Source organism: Schistocerca cancellata, chromosome 4 (genome assembly GCF_023864275.1).
Source record: "Schistocerca cancellata isolate TAMUIC-IGC-003103 chromosome 4, iqSchCanc2.1, whole genome shotgun sequence".
Taxonomy (NCBI): domain Eukaryota; kingdom Metazoa; phylum Arthropoda; class Insecta; order Orthoptera; family Acrididae; genus Schistocerca; species Schistocerca cancellata.
Window position 1 is genome coordinate 688,314,186 of NC_064629.1, and position 22,338 is coordinate 688,336,523.

General features: G+C 37.9%; 1 protein-coding gene across 1 annotated transcript in view; it reads left to right on the forward strand.

Annotated features, from left to right (window-relative positions):
* The window catches only part of LOC126183543 (dedicator of cytokinesis protein 3), a 1,039,887-nt gene that overhangs the window by 942,461 nt on the left and 75,088 nt on the right, over nt 1–22,338 (forward strand). The window contains exons 25-26 of the mRNA XM_049925613.1: nt 12,130–12,292; nt 17,568–17,810. Coding sequence (XP_049781570.1) covers nt 12,130–12,292; nt 17,568–17,810 — 406 coding nt within the window. The remainder of the gene's footprint in view (nt 1–12,129; nt 12,293–17,567; nt 17,811–22,338) is intronic.

Here is a 22,338-nt window from a genome sequence, read left to right on the forward strand (position 1 = left end):
GGAAGTATACAATAATGGAAGTAAAAACATTCTAGTAAACATGGGTTTGCAAACAAACTGTATGTAAGATAATTCTCAGTGTAGTTGATCTGCTGTAGAATTGTGGAACCTGTTTTATGCTGGCATATTATGACATTTTTCTGGAGAGTGAGACTCTTCTCTGTAGGAATTAACATTTGTTCCAAAAATAACGGTCATGTAAAACCCAGCTTGCTCTGTTCGTTCACAAGACCCTGAAGGCAGTAGACACTTGTACCCAGGTAGGTGCCATATTCCTTGATTTCTGTAAGGCATTTGATACAGTTCTGCACTGCATACAGAATGTCAGACTAACTGTGTGACTGGACTGAAGAGTTTCTATTAAACAGAACACAACATGTCATGCTCTATAGAGAGAAGTCTTCAGTCATAAAATGTACTTTGGATGTATCCCAAGGAAGTGTTACATGTTCATTACTTTTCACAATGCATATAAATGGCAAAGTAGATAACATCATAAATTATTTGAGGCTTTTCATCAGTGATGCTGTTATATACAGAGATATCGCAATGCTGAAAATTTTAGCGAAATGCAGGAAGACCTGTAGGGGACTGCCAGTTGAAGCAGGTAGAGGCAGTAGATCCTCAACATAAAAAATTAATGTATTGCATATATGTAGGCAGAAAGATCTATTATTGTATGAGTATATGACTGCAGAACAATCACTGGCAGCAATTACCTCCACAAAATATCTAGGGGTATGTGTACAGAGCAATTTAAAGTGGAATGACCACATAAAACTAACTGCTGGGAAGAAGGTGCCTGACCGAGATTCCCAGCATGGGATCCATTCCAGAAGAGCAGCATATTTCATTCTTGATTCATTTAGAAAGCCCACAAGTATCATGGAGATGCTTGGCCAATTCCAGTGGCAGACATTGCGAGAGAGGTGTTCTGCATCACAATGTGGTTTACTGTTAAAGTTCCATACATTCCTAAAAGATTCAACAAATATATTGCTTCCTCCCACGTATATCTCATGTAAAGACCATGAAGATAAAATTAGAGAGATATGAGCTCACATGGATGCTTGCCGATAATTGTTCTTCCCACAAACCATTTACATCTGGAACGGGGATGGGGGAAGTGACAGAAGAATACAAAGTACTCTCTGCCACACACCACAAGGTGGCTTGCAGAGTATAGATATGGATGTAGATGTAGAAATGTGTGATTATGAGCTTCCACTCAATACAGTGTGAAATATGCTCCCAGTTAGATAAAATATGTTTAAAACATGAGCCACGGGTGAAATTCGAGCCCAATTCGTACGGACGAGGACAATATTTCATACTGAAGTCAGTGGCAGTGCATAACCTACACAATGAAAATGGAATGAAAGGCAGATAAATAAGGAAGGAATTTGACTGTGCTGTTTTCCAAAGAACTGTCTCAGCATTGGCAGTAACAGATGTGTTAAAGCACAGAGCATGATGATACTCGTGTGATTTGTTCTTGAGACCTGTTTTGATGTGGTGGAGCTCTATAATCCACACTTACAGGAAAAACAATGATAGTATTAGGTTTAGGCTTAATCTCTCAGCATAAAGGCATCATGGATTTGCTTGGCAATATTGAAAGAGCTAAAGACAGGACATTGATTTCACAATACACCATATTGATCTCTACATTCAAATCAGACATAAGCCATCAATTAGAATTCAAAAATCTCTTACAAATACCTCATTCAAGTATTTAAAAAAAAGTACCTAGGAATACATAATTTTTTGTTGGTACTTCATCTAGTGACTGATTTTAGAATCACATGAAGGAAATCACACTAGGTACCATGGTAAGCAGTTTCCACCTTTTTCTATAGTTTTTGCTGTTGTTAGAAATGAGGTTGTGTTTTGCACAGAATGAGGAAACATTTCAATCTCTACACATTTAAGTTCTGTGTAATATACAGGTTGACCCAAGAGTCCATTAACATTTAAAAAAATCAATAACATTATAGAATAATATTGTGGCAGAAGCAGCTGAGTAGCTCAGTGGTGTTGTGGTTATGATCCTAGACTGTTGCATGGAGGGTCGTGAATTCAACACTCACCTGGACTGTACAATTTTAATTTCTATATTCGGTTTGAGTACATTCTAGAAGTATCCACAAAGGTCAAGAATCATTGTATGGGAAGGTTGTGTAGCTTTATATATACTGTATGTGTTCTGGCCAGAGGCAGTTTGCTCTTCACTCTTGTATGTGCAAGTGCTGAATAAACCTTTGGTAAGGCAAGTTAGTGTTTGTCATTCATCTAATTACACCTTATTCTGTGTGACATTATTCTGGTGGAGGCGCTGGGTATTGGAACTTGTGATAGCGCACATTATTGTTGACACAGTGGCTCCCATCAGGCCACGACAGAGCCACCTTTTACATGGCGAGAAACCTGAGTTCGAGCCATATTCAACAGATTGCAATCTATTGGAGACAGAAGAAGAGGATATTACAATGACAGCAACTGTGTGTCACCACATGAGACATCCTTCCGGGTTCTCTGGTGATGATGGCCAAGATCCAAACAAGTGAGCGTATTACCAAATTTAACAAGTGGGATGACACCGTGTGTTTGGCTAACGTATTTTTCTACTTGGAGGGCACTGCCAAGCAATGGTATGAGAACAACGAGGAGAAGTTCATGAACTGGGAAGTATTCCAGGCAGAACTGCGCAAGTATTTCAGTGACACACAATGACATAAGTGCAAGGCTGAAGATAAATTAAAGTGCAGAGCACAGCGTCCAGGAAAAACTACAGCATCCTACATTTAAAACGTCTTGGAGCTGTGTAAAATAGTGGATCCTAGAATGAAGGAGGAATATAACATCGCACATGTCATGAAGGGTGTTGCTGAGGACATGTATCAAGCCCCACTCCTGAAGGAGGTTTCGACAGCAGACGACTTCATAAAATGGTGCCAGTATATCGAGACAATGAATCAAAAAAGAATTACACGCAAGAAGTTTGAATGGCTTCCAAATGTTGTATCAATGTCTGTGATGGAGAAAGCAACTGATTCCACAGGTGTTCTTTATCAGATAGTGAGAGACGAAGTTCAGAAGGCACTTGGATTCCATGGTGAGCAAAAAACCGAGACACTTCAAAGCATCATAAGGGAGAAAGTGGAACAGACATTGAACCCAATCTCTCATCCTTCATTTCCCTTTAAAATGGTGAAAAAGTCAAGACACAGGTGGAGTTATGTTCCTACAATGCCACATGAGGAACCTGTTTGGGCACCAAGGAAGACTGATGTCTGGAGGACCCAGGATAACCAACCAGTATGTTTCCACTGTGGACAACTGGGACACGTGGTGTGCTATTGTTGAGAAAGGCGGCAGATATTTGATGACGTCTGTGCCAGAGGACAACAGGCCAATCTTAGCCGATGCCAACTCCGGGACGACGAAGATGAACAAGAAGATGTGGGTGCAGGACGACGTAGGTCACCATCGCCGCAAGCTAGCTGCTGGAGAGGACTCTCCCCTACATGCCGATCAAGGTCTCCGTCACTGTTTAGAAGCTCCAGCTAATCATCTAGCTGCTGCAACCTGGAAAACTGAAGGGTGCAACCTTCTTTGGAGGCGAGGCCACTGAAGAGAAAAATCCTCCACTGTCAATCACTACAAAAATGATAGGAAGCTATGTCGATATCCTCATGGATGGCCAACCAGCCCAAGCTCTTTTGGGCTCTGGAGCATCATATTCAGTCATTTCGAAGAAGTACCACTGCCAGTTGCAGAAAACCATATTCGTCGACAGCAAAAAATCTCTGCTGAAGGTGGCTAATGGGAAATATGTAAAATCTACAGGAAGATGTACCATTGTGTGGGTATAAGTGGACATACACAGCCCTTAGAATTCATTGTCTTACAAGAGTGTAGTCAAAACGTCATTCTCGAATGGGACTTTCTGAAAGCTTCTCAGGCGCTCGAAGATTATGCTAGAGAAGATGAGATACTGTGGGCAGGAAGATGCGCATCTGAGCTTGTGAAGACTATGTGTGCTGGATGAAGTGACCATTCCTGCAATCAGCGCTAGAAAGTTAACTGTCATGTGTCGTGCCATGCATCAACCCATGGTTCTTGTAGTGGAATGTAAGAGAGGCATACCACTGAAGAATAACTTGGTCATCCCAGCCTCTGTTGTCTCATTTAAGAATAGATTCGGTGAATTGTGGATAGTTAACTGTCGCTGAGAACTGCAGATCCTTCTGAGACACATGTGCGTAGCAAACGCTGAGCTGTTAATTGAAGAACAGCTGAGCGCCATAGAAACCTCCCATGCTGAGTCTGTGGGTGAAATTAGCGTTACCACTATGAGACAAGATCTTCTAGCTCGACTATCACCAGATCTCACTAAGGAACAATGGAAGAAACTACTTGACATTCTTCAGGAGTTCTCTGAATGCTTCAATCCACAGGTGAAGAGCAAATTAGACAAATTGACAGTGAAGCACTGGATTATCACTGGAGACCATCAGCCAATAAGCCAGAGAGCATACTGTGTGTCAGCAATGGAACGTCGAATAATTCGCAACAAGGTAGAGAAAATGAAGAAGAATGACATCATTCAGCCTTCACAGAGCCATGGTCATCACCAGTGGTCCTCGTCAGGAATGAGGATGGCAGTTGGTGCTTTTGTGTTGATTACAGGAAGCTTAATAAGATAACTAAAAAGGACATTTACCCTCTTCCACGAGTTGACGATACACTAGATTGTCTGAAGGGCGCTAAGTTTTTCTCAACCATTGACATGGACATGGGATACTGGCAAATCAAAGTAGATGAGGCTGATCGTGAGAAAACTGCATTCATCACCCCTGAGAGTCTGTATGAATTTGAGGTAATGCCGTTTGGTTTGTGTAATGCACCAGCAACTTTTGAATGAGTGATGGATATTTTTCTGAGGCATTATGTGTCTTTGTTATTTAGATGATATTATAGTGTTCTCAGAGACATTTGATGAACGTATAAAAAGACAGAGGGCCATTCTTAAGTGTCTCCAACAAGGCAGACTGAAACTTAATCCAAGAAAGTGTCTCTTTGGGGCAAAAGAAATCAAAATACTTGGACACTTTGTGTCAAATGAAGGTGTGCAACCAGACCCAGAAAAGGTGAGATCTATAATGGAATTTCCTATTCCTAAAAGTATTAGAGATGTGAGAAGCTTTCTCAGATTATGTTCTTATTACTGTTGTTTTATCAAAGACTTTTGTATTAAAGCCAGGCCACTCCAGGAGTTGTTAAAAGCTGATGCAAAATTTATCTGGGGTGGTGCTCAACAATATTCTTTTGATGTGCTGCAAAAAGCTCTGACGACTGACGCTGTACTTGGTCTGTATGATGGGAGAGCACCTACAGAACTACACACAGATGCCAGCAGGTATGGGATCGGTGCTGTTCTGGTGCAAATTTTGGATGGAAAAGAGAAGGTTATAGCCTATGCTCCTAGGACACTTACAAAAGCCAAGAGAAACTACTCAATAACAGAAAGAGAATATCTTGCTGTGATCTGGGTCATGCCAAATTTTGACAGTATCTCTATGGAAGGGCATTCACAGTTGTTACAGACCATCATTCACTTTGTTGGTTGACTGGTCTTAAGGATTCAACAGTATGACTCGCCAGGTGGGCACTATGTCTTCAAGAGTATGACATTACCATAGTGTACAAAAGTGGAAGAAAAACCAAGATGTTGACTGTCTCTCAAGAAACCCTATGCAAGACCATCAAACTTTGATGAAGATAGTGACTGTCTCATTGCACTCCAGGATCTCTCTGCTGAGCAGAAGAAGCACGCCACGATATCTCAAATTATGCTTGCCTTAATTCGGTCAGAGGATGTGAAAGGACAGTTTAAGGTAGTTAATGGATTTCTTTGTAAGAAAAACTTTGATCCATTTGGAAAGAGGTGGCTACCAGTGATTCCTAAACACATGCTCTTGGATATTCTGCAGAAATTACATGGCACACCTGAGGCCGGACATCTAGGATTTATTAAGACATACGATAGAATCTGAAAGAGATTTTTCTTGCCAGGTTTATTTAGGAGTGTCCGTCACTCTGTGTCACACTGTCGATAGTGCCATTGGAGAAAGGCAGTTCCTCAGAAACCACCTGGCCAACTCATACCAATTCCACCAACCAAAACACCTTTCCAGCATGATGGGATTGACCTCCTTGGAAGATTTCCAATGTCTGCTAGTGGTAATAGATGGATTATTGTTTGCACTGATTATCTGACACACTATGCCATTATGAAAGCAGTGAAGGAATGCGAAGCATCCGAGGTAGCCCAATTCATCGTGGAAGACATTGTATTAAAACACGACACCCCAAGGTCATTAATTACGGATTGAGGGTAAGTTTTTCAATTGAATCTTGTGACAGAGATAAACCGCTGGTGCAACATTACTGATCACATGATGACTGCTTACCATGCGCAAACTAACTGGCTTACTGAACCTGTTAATAGGACCTTGGCCAGCATGCTATCAATGTTTGTCAATGTTGAGCAGAGCATCTGAGATGAGGTGCTACCTTTCATGATGTTTGCCTAAAACACCGCCAAACAAGACACCACAGGATTTATGCCATTTTTCCTGGTGCATGGGCGTGAGACGACTACTATGATGGACACTGTGTTTCCACTATATCCTGATGACATGGACGATGACTACATCAGCCATGTGTTAACCAGAGCTGAGGAAGCTCAGCAGTTAGCTCGACTCCACACACTGAAGGCTCAAGAAAACGTTCACCAAAGGTATGACGCGAGCCACCGCCCTGTTGTCTGCCAACCTGGTGACCTCGTCTGGATCTCCACTCCTGTTCGGAAGGCCGGTCTGTCGGAGAAGCTCCTCAGGCACTACTTTGGACCTTATAAGGTTGTAAGGCAGTTGTCTGATATTACTTATGAAGTTGAAGATTTCAACCCCGACACAAGATGGCAAAAGGTCAGAGATACGGTCCATGGCCTTCAAATGAAGCCCTATAAGGATCCTGCAACCCAGGGTAAATTCAAAGCTCCAGCAACAGGCAACATGTGGAAAAGTGACAAAGAGTGTAACAACAAAAGAAGTTCTAAGAATATCACCGCCAGGTCGAGAATCAGTCACCAGGTGTCGGAGTTTGCAGGACCGATGACTCATCCCGGACTAGGACAATGTAACACTGAGACGCTATTCACTTACGGAGGGAACAATGTCGCATAAGAAGCTGAGTAGCTCCATGGTGTAGTGGTTATTATACTAGAGTGTTGCATGGAGTGTTGTGGGTTCAAAACTCACCTGGATTGTACAATTTCAATTTCTATATTTGGTTTGAGTACATTCTAGAAGTATCCACAAATGTCAAGAATCATTGTACTGGAAGGTTCTGTAGCTGTATATATACTGTATGTGTTCTGGCCGGAGGCAGTTCATTCCACACTGTTGTATGTGCAAGTGCTGAATAAACCCTCGTTAAGTGAAGTTAGTGTTTGTCATTCATCTAATTAAACCTTCTACTATGTGACAATATAGGTAGAGGGGTAAAAATTGACACACATACTTGAAATGGCATGGGGTTTTATTGAAACAAAGACAGTACTTAGCATAAAATTCAGTTTTTAGCAAAGATGGTTTTCTTTATAGCAAATGCTCAACATATTCATCAACAATACCTGTAGTCAATAAACAATGTTATGAGTAGCACTGCACACCATATCAGCAGCTATGATGAGAACTTGCCATCGGATGTTGTTTTTTAGCATCCCCTTGGATGCTCCCAGTAGACTTGTGACTTGAGGTAACCCCACAACCAACAATCACCCAGATAGATGTCTGGGGAACTGGGAGCAAAGCATGATGGAAGTTGCAGCTCAGCATGCAGTCTTCACCAAATGATGTGCTCTAGAGCTCTTTCACATGTGTAGCAATAAGGAGTGGAGCACCATCCTACATAAAAGTCATACCTCCCAGCAGGTGTTTATCAGTCAGGCTAGGGTTGATATGATTCTGTAACATATCAGTGTACCTCACATCCATCATGCTAACAGTTTGAAAAATAGCACCTGGCATTTCCTCACAGCAAAAGGGTCCGATCATGATTGATGTGGTGAATACACAGCACACTGTGTCTTGCTCATCATGCAATGGGGTTTCCATGACAGTTGTAGGATTTTTGGTAGCCCAAATTCTGCAGTTGTGTTTATTGACAGACCCTTGGAGTGTGAAATGGGCTTCGTTGGTCCGCAACACATTAGACAATTAATCGTCATCTTCCTTCATTTTTTGAAGTGTCTGCACCACAAATGCTCTCTACATTACAAAATCAGTGGATTACAGATCTTGGTGATCCTGGATTTTATACAGATAGCATTGGAGCATGAGTCTTAGTGCTTTCGAAACTGTAGTGTGTGTGTGTGTGTGTGTGTGTGTGTGTGTGTGGAATCCCAGTGCAATATGTGACTTCATGAATGCTGACTTCATAATGTGAAGATAACCTGCTGAAGTCTCCATATCTTATAAACTGTCTGAACAGCAGTAGCACTTTTGTTTGGTCACCTACTGTGGGGCCCGTAGTGTAAACAATCTGTGGCTTCAAACTTCGTGATCACTTTCCTCATAGTGACACTTGTAACATGAGCTTTACCCATGAGAATACCCTTCTTATGGTGATACAATCATAAAGGTGCACTAGCAGATTCTCCATTCTGATAGGAAAGCTTCATTAACAGCTCCTTCTCTGGTAAAGTCAACATGCCGTGGTTACTGGCACTGCTGACTCTCTGTCTCCCTACAGGTCATTTTATGCACGATTCTCATGCAGTCACACTGACATGTTGCTGTCCAGCGCCACCTGTCAGCCAGGTTTTGCATTAGTTTTGGTTTCAATAAAACCTCATGTCATTTCAGTTGTGTGTGTCAATTTTTACCTCTCTACTTGCATTATTCCATGAATTAGTGCATTTCCAAATGTTAGCAGATTTTTAGGTCAACCTGTATTAAAACTATTTGGAAAGTGTTGTTAATTCATCAGGTACAGAATTTTATGGTGAGTGAAATGCTATATATTTCTAGAACTATTTACGTAACATGTGGACAGTTGAGTTGTAATTCGTTGGTCGTGCACCGTCTTATACCTTGAAACAGAAGGCGGTCTTTACTGTGGAATGTGTGATACTTGCAAATGAACTGAATTTCTTTGATGTCTTAATATTTTTACCTGCCTTGATAACAGAAATTTGTGTTGGTTTCAAATAGTTTCTATTACAAAATGCGTTTAACTTGTAGCTGGTGTTTGATAATTCTTCTGCTTAATTTGATTTTGCTGACTGATTATTGGTGTGTAGTACAGTAATAATGCAACAGATAGACTAATGACAAAATTTTCTAAGTTGCAACACTTTTAAATTTCAGTTGAATATTTCTTCATAGGTACATGACCATGTTGTATGTTGGAACATGTTTTCACGTTTGGAAAAATCTTTATTTTCTAAAGTAATTTTTGTAATTTCAGAAAAAGACTGCATCATGGAAAAAGTGAATACTGTGATTTACAAATAGAATAAGAAAATATATTAAACTTCTATTACAAGGCTGGATAGAGGCAAAATTCTTAAAAGTGTACCAAAGTAGAACACTCTCCCCCAGTGTAAAAAACATTTATCTTTTAATTTCAGAGTTCTTAATGTTTTCCTGTGGTATGTGGTTTTGTGTTTCCATAAAGACATAGAATTCATAGTAAAGAATTTTCTTACAATGTCATAAAAATCTAATTTCTCTAAAAGAAAGAATTAATGAGAGAAAGTATTAATTGGATATCAGTTACTATAAATACTTCATGAAAGTTCATAGTGAAATAATTTCAGTCAGTTTCAGTCAGCATCATAGCTAAACTACATTTTCTTGTTCAATTATTCCAGTAGTAATTTTTAAACATTATTTCTTTCTTGCTAACAAGGGAACACTTAAGTGCAGTGTAAGTATGTATTTAAATTTGTGTGTATCTTGCAGCCGCTGACACAAATCCTTCTTTCTCTCTCTCTCGTTTTGTGTTAATTTGGTTCATTGGTAGTGTATCCTTATGATTTAATATGAAATCCTTCTGCCCATGTTTCAGTAGATGTCTTATTCACTGCAACAGCATGCAGAAAAGCTCTGCTGGGGGTACCTGTGGTGCTAAACTTGATTATTATGTGCCTGTTAATTGCATGAAGATTTAGAAAGAAAAAAAGTAAAGGGCAGCTTCCACATTACTGCATATAGCATTAGCCTTCTTGAAAAATATTTGGAATTTATTTCAAATTTTGTGTAAACTTGACAGCCAAAATTTAGTTTCATGATATAATCTGCATGCTACTGTATGTCACACAGCATTATAATTTTATTGTTTTTTGGAATCTTTGTACAATAGATAACTAAGTAATTGGGATAAAATGCAAAAAATAAAAGTTACAATACTAAATGGCAACACATGAGGGAAAGAAATCACGTATAGTCATTAGTACATGTGTTCTCATATTTAGCCAATGGCGTTGTCTGTTGAGCTTAACCCTCCTCCTTTGAATAAATAACCTTGGTCTGAAAGCTAAAGAACATTTATGATCTTCAGCAAATGTGTATGTACTTATCACTTCATCATTGTGAGTATTATGAGTGTGGTTTTATGACTATTTAACAATGTTTTGTATTTTATAAAACACCTCCTTAGTTTCTTGATCTTATTTTTTAATTTATTTTGCATGGCTGTAAGATTTTGATTTTGTAGAAATAAATAGTAGTAGCTTTTGTTGAAGCAGTTATAAAAAGGAAATTATGCACATCCTGAACGTGTAGTTCTGGTGTTGTTCTATAGCAAACTATAGAAAACTTGAAAATTGTTATGTCTAGTATTAAACTGGCTGAGACCTACTTTGGACATTAACAAGAAGTTGTGGAAGACAACAATGTGTACATTAGTCTGAACTTTTTTGAAATGTGACACTGTAAGAGAAATTATAATCCAGGTGACAACTCCACTGTTTTTTTAATTTTTTTTTGTAATGAAATAAGGGACTTTATAATTACTCATCTTATGGATTATGGAGAAGAGAAAATTCATTATACATAGGGAAAGATAAAGGAAAAGTTATAGACTCTGAAATGGAACACCTAGCTATTGAACAGTACTCAGAACCTCCATTGTTTGCTGCATAAGCACACCCATATAGCATCTTGCTTCAGATGCCATCTTCTCTGGAATCCATGTATAAAAATTTACTTCCACTCTGGCACATGCCACACTGTAATTCTGTCAGAGACAAGAAAGAACTTGGAAGAGAGTGTGTGTGTGTGTGTGTGTGTGTGTGTGTGTGTGTGTGTGTGTGTGTGTGTGCGGAGGGGGGGGGGGGCAATTGCAGAAAAGAGATGTGTACAGTAAAGAGTTTCAAATGCATGTGGCTTGCAGTAGTTATTTGGAGATGAGCTTTGCACAGGACAGAGTTGCATCGAGAGCTACTTTAAACTGGTCTTCGGACTGAAGACCCCAACAACAAGAAGGATCATTTATGACAAACATTTAAGCACATTCCAAGACAAGGTTCCCAGGGCTGCTTGAGGAAGTGGAAACACCACTGCAATACGTCCGTGAATAGGGGAAGGGAGTACTTTCAAAGAAACAAGAATTAAATATTTCTGAGATGAATAAAATATTAATTTTTAAAAAGGCCTCATATACATGTGTCTTATAATCTTATATCATATAATTCAGTCACTGGGCCATTCTACTACTCATATTCCTAACTTACTTAATTAATGCTTGAAAGTGAATAAATATACAAGAGAAAATACATTATCATTCTGTTGAATAAAGTTTGCTAGCATTTCCCATTTGCATTTGTTTTTGTTCCATTTGATTTAGCTGTTACTGTGCAATATCGCTGTAATGTCAGTGGTCTTGTAGAGAGACTTAATCCCCAAGTGATTTACCTCATAATGTAGGAAAATATTAAACATCTCAGAATTTGCTGTGTGTATTAAAAAAGGAAATATAACAACAGAGACTGATAAAGATGAAGTTCTTTTTATATTTTTTTGGTCATGAAATAAATGCCAAGTTTTTCCACAGACTCCTAGAGCGTGTGCAGTCAGAAGACCCTGCCTGGAAAGACAGTGGAGCAGCATTCATAAGTTCTGTTACTAGACTGCTGGAGAGGCTGCTGGACTACAGAAGTGTCATACAGGGGGATGAGAACAGGGACAAACGAATGTCCTGCACTGTCAATCTTCTTGTGAGTCACTACACTATCATTAACTATATTTGGCCATTAAAAATAGCTATTCTAATATTAATTTCTGGTGTTTTTTGTATTAATTGGAATATAAACAGATCGTCTCTTGTCAGTAGATTTATGTATTCATAACGGCTGATTCACAACTACAAGAATTTGTCAAAAATTTTTTGCATGTTGATAATGCCGGGTGGTTACAATAAAAGTTCAGTTACTCACAGAAGTCCAGTGTGGACTGTAATTATCATATGGCAGTGAAACTTGGTATATATTTGAAAGAGTTAAAGGTGGAACTGACCTATGCTGGGAAAAAAATAGTTCCAGTTTTGGCCATCAGGTGCAAATTTGACACTGTGAATACAAGAAAGATGTATAGAAATGTTTCCATATGCACCATGTAGTGTAAAATGTGCCTTGTCATTCCACAGAATATTGCCTGGATGTGGGCAGAAAAGGTCAAACAAGTGAGAGAGGCATAATGTTGATTTTATTATGAATCACAGCTTACACCATTTGTTAAATATGAGTACTGGAGACATTAATGAGATGCTGCATCTGTAAAACAATATGATCAACAGCTACTCACAGCAGTTCTGGTTGAATTTGAGCAACATGTTCCTGTATACTGCCCTTCAGATCAGGTTGAGGTCAAATGTGTCCCTGGTAAATGCATTCTTTTGGATATCCTCAAACCCAAAAGTCATGTGGATTCAGATCAGGTGATGTTGCAGGCCATGAATCTGGAGGACCCCTGGAAATAACACATTCATGGAAGGTTGCATTAAGCAGTTCTTTCACTGAGTGAGTGAACATGAAGTGTTGCTCCATTTTGCATGAAAAAGTTTTTCCACACATTTGCTCTCTTCCAAAGTGGGAAACAGGTACTGGACAAGGAGGTCTTGATAACGTGTATATAGTGCTCTGGATGTCTTCTCTTCAAAGAAGAGCAGACCGAGAATAAAGGTGCTTGTGAATCCACATGACACAGTCACATATGGTGAGTACAGCTGCTATTTGTGCACAACACATTGTTTAATGGTACCCCAGATTGAGCAGTTCTGTGTATTCACTGCACTGTGTAGTGTAAAATGTGCCTCATCACTCTGTACAATATTGCCCAGTCACATGTCAACTTCAGTCATTGCCAGAAAACTGAAGAGCAAATTCAGGATGTTGATGCTGAACATGAGGTTCCAGTTGTTGCACTGACTGGACTGCAAAACTTTCTATACTGTTGACAATGGGTGGACAAATTTCATGACATTGCATTGGTACTAGCACTACCTTGGGCACATCCTCCGTGGTCAGTTACAGCAACAGCAACCTTGTGAATACCTTCCACTGGGATAGGACACCTTTCTCTTCCAGGTGCCACACCAAGCTCACCTGTGTTTTAAAATTTCATTATCATTTTCTTTGAACTATTTAATGATACTGTGCCTCTCCTCAGACCTTTCAGTTGGCAACACCCTCTCATTGCGGCATTGCAACTGTTGTCATTAACACAAATAGCTTCAATTCCAGATCACTGTCTCTCTTCTCAATAGCCACACTGTTCACTCACATTATGACATGTAAAATGACAGTATGGATATCATGCTGTCATACAAACAGTGTACAGTGCCAGACTTGCACCTGTTGGCCAAAATTGGAACTGATTTTCTACAGTAACGAATTAGCATATATATCAAGTTTTGCTGCCAAACTATAATTAAAGCACACTCTGGACCTCCATGAGTAGCTGCACTTTAATTTATTGCCACCCAGTATAAGAACTCCACATTGAACTAAGAGGACTGATGTTATATAATGGGATGGAAATGAAAGATGCTAGTTAACAACAGACATTTTTTTCATGCAGCCAACTGAGTTAAAGTTTCAGTTTTGCACAAAATTGCAGTAACTACCACATTTGTCTTTGACATGTCCTGTGAGCAATAATATTAGTTGAATTCACCATCTGACCTCCAGTCAGTCTATGAGATGACTATAAAGTTTGCTGCCTTTAATTATCAGTCTCTATACCAGCACTGATAGAACTCTGCTCATATCAGTGCTTGATTTATGGAAGTGATAACTGTACTTCGTAATATGTCCATTTCTCCATTGTCTGCCAACTCAAAAAAAAAGTTATACAGAATTGGTCTAGATCCCATAATTTGCTTCAGTTAAAGTCTTCATCTCAGTATACTAGATTTTCAGACAATCATTATTTTTGGTATGTTTTAACAGTTGTACCACATTATGCATTTAGTTTTAACTGTTTTGTGAATGTGTGTCAGGCAATTATCAGCAAATGCTAATCTACTTGATTTCTTTTGTCATATTTGTGAGACAATCAGAAAATGATTAATAAGAAGACTGGGGCTGTGATATATGCACCTTGCTAAAATTATTCTTGTCCAAGTTACAGAACTGTAAGCAGTTGTTTGTTTTAATCTTATCTGTGACCACTTATCAATTGCTGTAGGGAAAGCCTGTTATTGCTGTTGATGTAAAAGTGAATGTGTATGACAGAAAATGGTGGAAACAGTAATGAATGTGGTTAAATGAGAAATTCATGATATGACTGTGAAATGTTGTAAAAATGATTCACAAAGTGAAATTAGAAAATAAATTAGTTAAATCAGAAATTAATACTTATCCTTAGTTAATTAGAGCAGCTATATTTTTGTACCTCAGAATAACCAGTATGGCATTATTGTTCTGTAATTCACACCCAATGCTTTAAATGACAAATGGCATAGAACATGGAGGAAGAGTTGTGATCTAGTTTTCTGAGAAATAACTAAGTAATTGAGTGTGTCACCCTATCAACTGCAAATTACATTGTTATTCAATAATTTACTTTTTTGTTTGACATATTTCACCTATGAAAGAAATTTCTGCAATTAAACTCTAATTTGCTTGTATATGTGAGGTGTAACACAAATATTGTTGAAGCCAAGAGTCAAGAAGAAGGACACAGACTTCTTTCTACTACTTGAAGCAAAAGTTTCTCTGAACCTAAATCTGACTACGGTTATATCAATTTCTTAACTTTTAAAAATATCAGTGCCACAACTATGAATAGTAATTACTTAACTGAACTCTCGTTATAACAGTAACATGGAAAGTTCTCAGTTTGGCATAAAGATTTTGTTGATATCAGTGAAATTTTGTAGTCTTTACTTCATGCAAAATCTTTGGAAAAATTCTGTCTATACAGAGTTTTAAAGTAATCATTATTTACTTGTTTTACTCATGACAATAAAGTGAAATATCCAAAGAAACAATTTTCTTTAAAAAAGTGTCAGTAAGAGGAGTAAGGAGAATAAAGCCCACATGTAGCCCTTGATTTCATTGTGCAATTCACAGTCTAGGTGGCAGTGTAAGTGTCCAAGCAAAATAGTTTGACAGCAACATTAAGAGAACTGGTGTACTTAAACTGTTGTGCTTGTTTTATACAGTGCAACAAACCAAGATGAAAGTCTTTCCTTGTTGTTTCAATAAGAATTTCGTATGTTGAGTTTACAGTAGAAAGAATTTGTGAATACCTATGGGCAAAATGAAATTAAACATGTTTGATAAAATCATGCCTCTGAAACAATGGGCAGAAGCTCAGGCAAAGGAAAAGGATTACTGAATGGAATTTACTGGGATATTTTCTACATCACATATATGTGTAGTCAATACAAATCTGAATGTAATGGGAACCAAACAGTTGCTGAACATTTTAATATGGCTTGCAGAGAAGAAATTGATGAATCAGTACTACAAATAAACTCAGTTAAAATTCGTAATTGATTTAAACAGTTCAATTGGCCAGGAGGCATTTCCTGACCTTTTAAGAATTCTGACATACGACAACTGTATAAAACAGAAGCAACCACTGACATAAATAATCATAAGACAGTTTCATTGACTTATCAAGTTACTGAAAAGAGTAATTTTATATCAAATGGAAGCTTTCTGCTGTAAATATGACCTTCTAAATAACTTGCAGCATGGCTTCTGGAAAGTGCAATATGCAGCAACATTGGAACTTTTCTGGATTTGCCCAAGATCTTTGATTCTGTGAATCATGCAGTACTTTGATCCAAAGTATAAACTTATGGTATAAGTGGATTAAACTAAATTTCTTAAAGTTCTTATATTTGAGATAGAAGACAGCATGATAAACTATGTTCTAAGAATAAAGATAAAATACTCAAAATAAAATCTACATAGAAGACTCACAGCTGTGGAGTCCCAGAGGAAAGAATTATTGGGCTATTTTTGTTTCTTGTGTATATTAATGACATAACAGAGCCATAAAACTCAAAAGTAGTGTACTATGTTGGCGCTACATCATTTATTATCTTGTACTGTACTGAACAACCACAAATGCAAAACAATAAAGATAACTTTGATGTAATCACAGAACATCTAATCTTGAGTAAACTTACATTGAATAAGTACAAGACTGTTGTGATGAAGTTCCTGTAAAAATTCTCAAGTGGACATAAATATTGAAGCACTGTCTAAAGCTGAAACAACCAATAAACTTATATATGCAGGTATTGTGATTGATGAACATCTTACATGGAAAGAGCACACAAGGCACATCAGTAAAAAAATTAGTTGCAATGTTAACTTACTAAAATCTCTCATAAATATAATAACGTCTCCTGTTCTTAAACAAATACGCTATGGATTAATCCATTTGCATTTTCAATATGGTATTGAAATGTGGTGTGGGGCACAGACACTCTGCATGGATAGGATATTCGGGCTACAGGAAAGAGCAGTTAGAATAGTATATCCTTAAGACAAGTATGTTGATAAAAGAGAGTGAAGAAACAAATATAATGAATATGGACAGTCATAATTGCAATACTCAAACCAGATGTGCTTATCATAGGATACTGAATAATAAAAGAGCTGCAGATCACAGTCTACTTGCAGCTAACAAGTAGCCAAATAACATAAAGTAACTTTGTGGAAATCTTTTTATGGACAAATTGAAACAAGTGTTTCCTATAGTATGTTTATACTACCTCAAAGATTTTTGGACTTCATTATTGCTAATACTGCATTTGTATATCAAAATAGCTAAATGGTTATAAATGTTTATGTAATAGTATTTAATGTACAAAAGATGACAATTTGCCAGACTGTAATGTTATTATGGACTAATAAAGGTTATTGTTATTATTATGCAATATATTTACAAAGCTGGTAAATGATTAGATACCCATAATTAATCACACTCTATTTTTAAAGCTATGATTTAATTGTAACCTTTTTCTTTCAGAATTTTTATAAAAATGAAATAAATCGCAAAGAAATGTATCTGAGATACATTTACAAGCTGCATGACTTGCATTTGCCTGCTGAAAATTATACAGAGGCTGGCTTTACAATGAAGCTGTATGCCGACCAGCTAAGTTGGTCAGACAAAACACTTGTATCAGATCCACACTATCCTGGTCTCACAGAGCTGGAGCGAAAGGAGCAGTTATATCAGCAAATTATTCATTACTTTGACCGAGGAAAGGTAAGATATGTTATAGCCTTTGTACAAATCTTTTTTTTTTCTTTTCACTTTTGTAGCATTGCGTGTCTGCAGATCTTCTAAAGTGAGTAGGTTCAGCAACATTTATTGTTCATTCATCACTTATGCATTCATTGTATTCTATTGATCCCACTGGGAAGGATTTGAGAGTGGTGATAGTGTTCACAAAAATGACAAGAGAGTGATAAAATACTGTAGACTAACCTATAGTGGCACCACATATTAAGTGAGTGTTTATAACATTTTGTAAAATTTTGCTCTGTACTCTACTGTGTGGTCTAGAATGGGAGCAGGAGTGTATGTCAGAGAATGGGGGCAATGAGAGAGGAAGGTCTACGGTACAATCTGCACTCGGCACCTGTGCATGTCATTGCAAGGTTCTTTTCCATTGCCTCCAGAATGGCATTTCTTCGCAGCAGAAGTTTCTCCTTAGTAAAAGATATGTTATATTCCCCAGCTCAATTTGCTATTCCTTCTTGTTGTTGTTCGTTTACCATATAATACAACTACCCACATAAATACTATAATTTGTAGATGGTTGATAACTCCTTTATTAAGTGTGTCTACTGTATTTTCCATTTCTCGAGTAATGTTTTTTTCCCAGTGATGCAGTTACCTATTATGAGACACTGCCTGAAAGAATGCTGCACAGATATTCAGTCAGATATTGATCAGATTTAAAAACAATACAAAGACTGTCACCTTCCTTTGAATATTTAGAAATTTAAAATTGTACACTTCACAACACAGTATGATGAAAAGTGGTATTCTTTTTGTTACTGTGTCATTGAGTCATAACTAGATTCAGTCAACTCATACAAATATCTGGCTGAATAGGCATCTGCAAGGGGGTCCAAGAGGACACTTGCCTACCACGTGGAATTTGGAGTAGGCTACAGAATTTTTATTCATATAATGAGTGGATAGCCATCAATTCTCAAGGTTATAATAATTTTTTTGTGTCACCTTAAAATTTAGTTACTGTATTTTATTGACTATAAGATGCTTTGGACTATAGGAGGCACCTTAATTTTTAAGCAGTTTTTAAAAAAAGTAACATTTTTACCATTTTTATTATAAAACTACAAAGCCAGACTAAAAAAAATCTTAGTTTATAAAACCAAACTGACCTTTAAAATCCCTGACAATTGTCATCTGAGCTTTCTTCTTTTATGTCTTCTCTCACTCTAGATTAAGACTTGTTTGATTGTAGGTCATTTTAAAGCTACCTTTGGTGTGAAATTATGTTGGATTTCATTCAGTATTCATTTGTTCTATAACCTCTCTCATATGGACATTAAATGGTTTATTTATATCGAAAAGTTGCAGTTCTGAAGTAAGTCTTCCCAGAATAACAGCAAGCTCTGTATTTCCCTAACTCAGTTTCTCTTCCACAGAAGTTTTCAAATGACTGCTAAACTGATCTAGCACAAAAAGAGAACTGTTTTTCAATAAAGCACCTTTCCTTCTCTCCCAAACTCTGTTAATCCATAATTTCATACCTGCCTCATCCATCCAACTCTTGCCATGTATGTGAACAACACATGGCAGAATTTCGGAAGGTTTTGGCACTGTTTTGCACTTGAAAATGATCATTGGGTTAAGTTTAGTACTGTCAGCACAACATGAAAGGGCAACAGTGTAGTGCATTTTTTCATGTCCATGTGTTTTCAGTTTTAGCACCTTTCATGGAAATAGTTCTGTTACTTGGAACATCAAATGTAAGTGGAGTTTTGTCAATATTTGCTATTTGGCTTAGTTCCACACTAGTTTTCTTTCAGTGTTGAATAATAAAGCAATAGGAAGATAATATTTTCTCTTCATACTCTTGTGGCATTTTCTGAGCTATTTTGGTTTGCTTTGGATGCTAAGTCCATGACGCTTCATATATCTGTTGCACCTATCAATTCCACCCTTAAAGTCTGTTAAGTTCCATTGTAGTGCTAGCGTATGAGCATGTATTTGAATCGTTTTTGTATGAATTCCAATGCCATTTTGATCATGTCCTTGAACCCATTTCAATACATCATCTTCTAGTTTTGGCCATTTTGCAGTCAGTCCTCTATTTGAACATTGAGTCTTCTTCATTTTTTTCAGTTGTTCTTTACTAGCCCACCAGTTGCTAAAGGTTTTTTCCGTTCATGAAGGGCCAAAATGCCACTCATCTGCTCTGTTTGCATGTTCTTCTGCATATGCTATTACTCTCAATTTATAGCTCACATCATATGAACACCTTGAATTTCTTTCCATTACGAAACTAGCAACTAACAAAAATATTGTACTGTTGCAATAACACAAATCACTTTCAGTTCAAATTCAAAGGCATCATAGACCGCAATGACCTAGATAGCGTTCTGGGTTTGTGATGGCAGTGTGGGAGGGAGACAGTGTTAACAAGCTTGTGAATCCCCGCAACTCATGTTTGTTGCATTGGTGCACTGCTGCTACCAGTTAAATCTAGTGTTGTCAGACAGATCTGGTTTCCCATGGCATCAAATACATGACCATTTTTAAGGCTGGCAGGAATTTTAAATCAAACACTGGACATTTTTATATTAATTTCGAGTATAAGACACACCTCAATTTTGGAGGCATTTTTTGAAGAAAAAAGTGCGTCTTATAACCTGTAAAATTTGGTAATATGCCATGACATATCTTGAAACTGACCAACTCATTAAAAATTGCAGTTTAGAGCCTTGCCTCTCCCCAAGAAAATATACTGTAGGTGTCCATGCCTGAGTGTCTCAATTTGTTGGCATATGAAATGGAACAATCACATAGGCTCAATTGTAGGTAAAGCAAATGGCTGACTTTGGTTCATCAGTAGATTTCTGGGACAGTGAAGCCTTTCTACAAAAGAGAGTGCTGACAAAACACATAAATATGCCATGTTAGAGTATTGTTCAAGAGTGTGGAGCCCATACCAAACAGGGCTATCAGGAGGTACTGAATGTATGCAAAGAAGGGCAGCATATGTGATCACAGGTTTGTTTGAATCATGGGTGTGCATTATTGAAATGCTGAAAAACCTGAAATGGAAGACACTAGAAGATAGATGTGAACTATCCTGCAAAAGCTTACTTCAATAATTTCAAGAACCAGTATTAAACAAGGAATTTAGGAATATGCTACAGTATCATTCCCTTAGGGACCAAAAATACAAGAATAACCTAGTTACAGCATGCACAGACACTTTAAACAGTAATCTTTTCCACATTCCATACATTATTTGAATGAGAAGAAGTCCTAGTACACGGTGAAATGGGAAGTACCATCTGCCGTGCACTGTACAGTGGTTTACAGAGTACTGATGAGGATGTAGATGTACTACACACCCTTCCACATTTATGGAGTGTTCTGATGCCTCCACTTTGCTACAGTCTCACTTTATGCTCTACTAAAGCTTCTTTCCTATTCCCAAAAATCTACTCGGAACTGTTGGTGGTTACTTTTACTTGCAGAAATGTGAACAGAATTTCAGTAAATGATCATTAGCAAGTGAGATACTAATCTAATTAATTGAGGTTCATTATTATATTATTTCATGAAAATGGTTTTAGCATATTAATTAGGTAGAAGTAAATAGGTGATATGATAGCTATTTCAAAACAACTAAATCTTGACATAATTAAAGAAGTATACTGAAAAAAGCAATAACCAGAATATTGGAGATTATGCCAATTACACCAGAATAAACAAGTCCCACCCCTTGTCCAAGTCGTGGGAGATGGGCAATGGTATGAAGTAGGGGATTGCCTGTAGGAGCGAGGTATAGTGGGTACTGTGTGTGCTCCAGGACCACTATGGTAGGTGTGAAGGTCCCACAGGAACCCTGAAAAGTGGTTGCTAACAGGGCTCTGGTAAAGCTACGATAGGCCCAGCAAGCCAGCAGTGGATTATGATTTCTCTTTTCAAAAATAGAATGGGCCTTGGAAAGGACAGATTTAATCAATGACAAACTGGCTATAAATGAGGACTAAGATATGGAACATTAAATATACAAACATTGACTGGAAAGGTGGAGGAGAAGATAAACATGATGGAAAGAAGGAAGTTAGACCTATTGGGGTTATGATACTTAAAAAACAGTCTTGATCACAAGGTTCTTTTAATCAGAGTGACCAGTCTCATTCCTTAAGGATCATCTTCAGACTCCATAACCGCAGGTGGACTTCCATGGAGCAGGCTGCGTGGATCCATGACGCTGAACTGACTGCTATTGGGGCTAGCTGAAATGAGATTGAAAGGTGACGGAAGGAGAGAACTGAGGAAAGGCTACCGACTGTACTGCAGTGGAAATGATGAGGGAAAGAGAACTCGATCCAGAATAGTAGTAAGAGATGGATTAAAAGAGGAAGTGGAGAGAATAAGTGATAGGATGATGAAGACCAAAATATCACTCAAGGGGACGACCATAGAGGTAATACAAGTGTATGTTCTGCAGGTGGGTTGCATTTCTGAGGAGAAGCAAGAGTTTGAAGAGGAAATGCAGGAGCAGATGGGAAGGAAG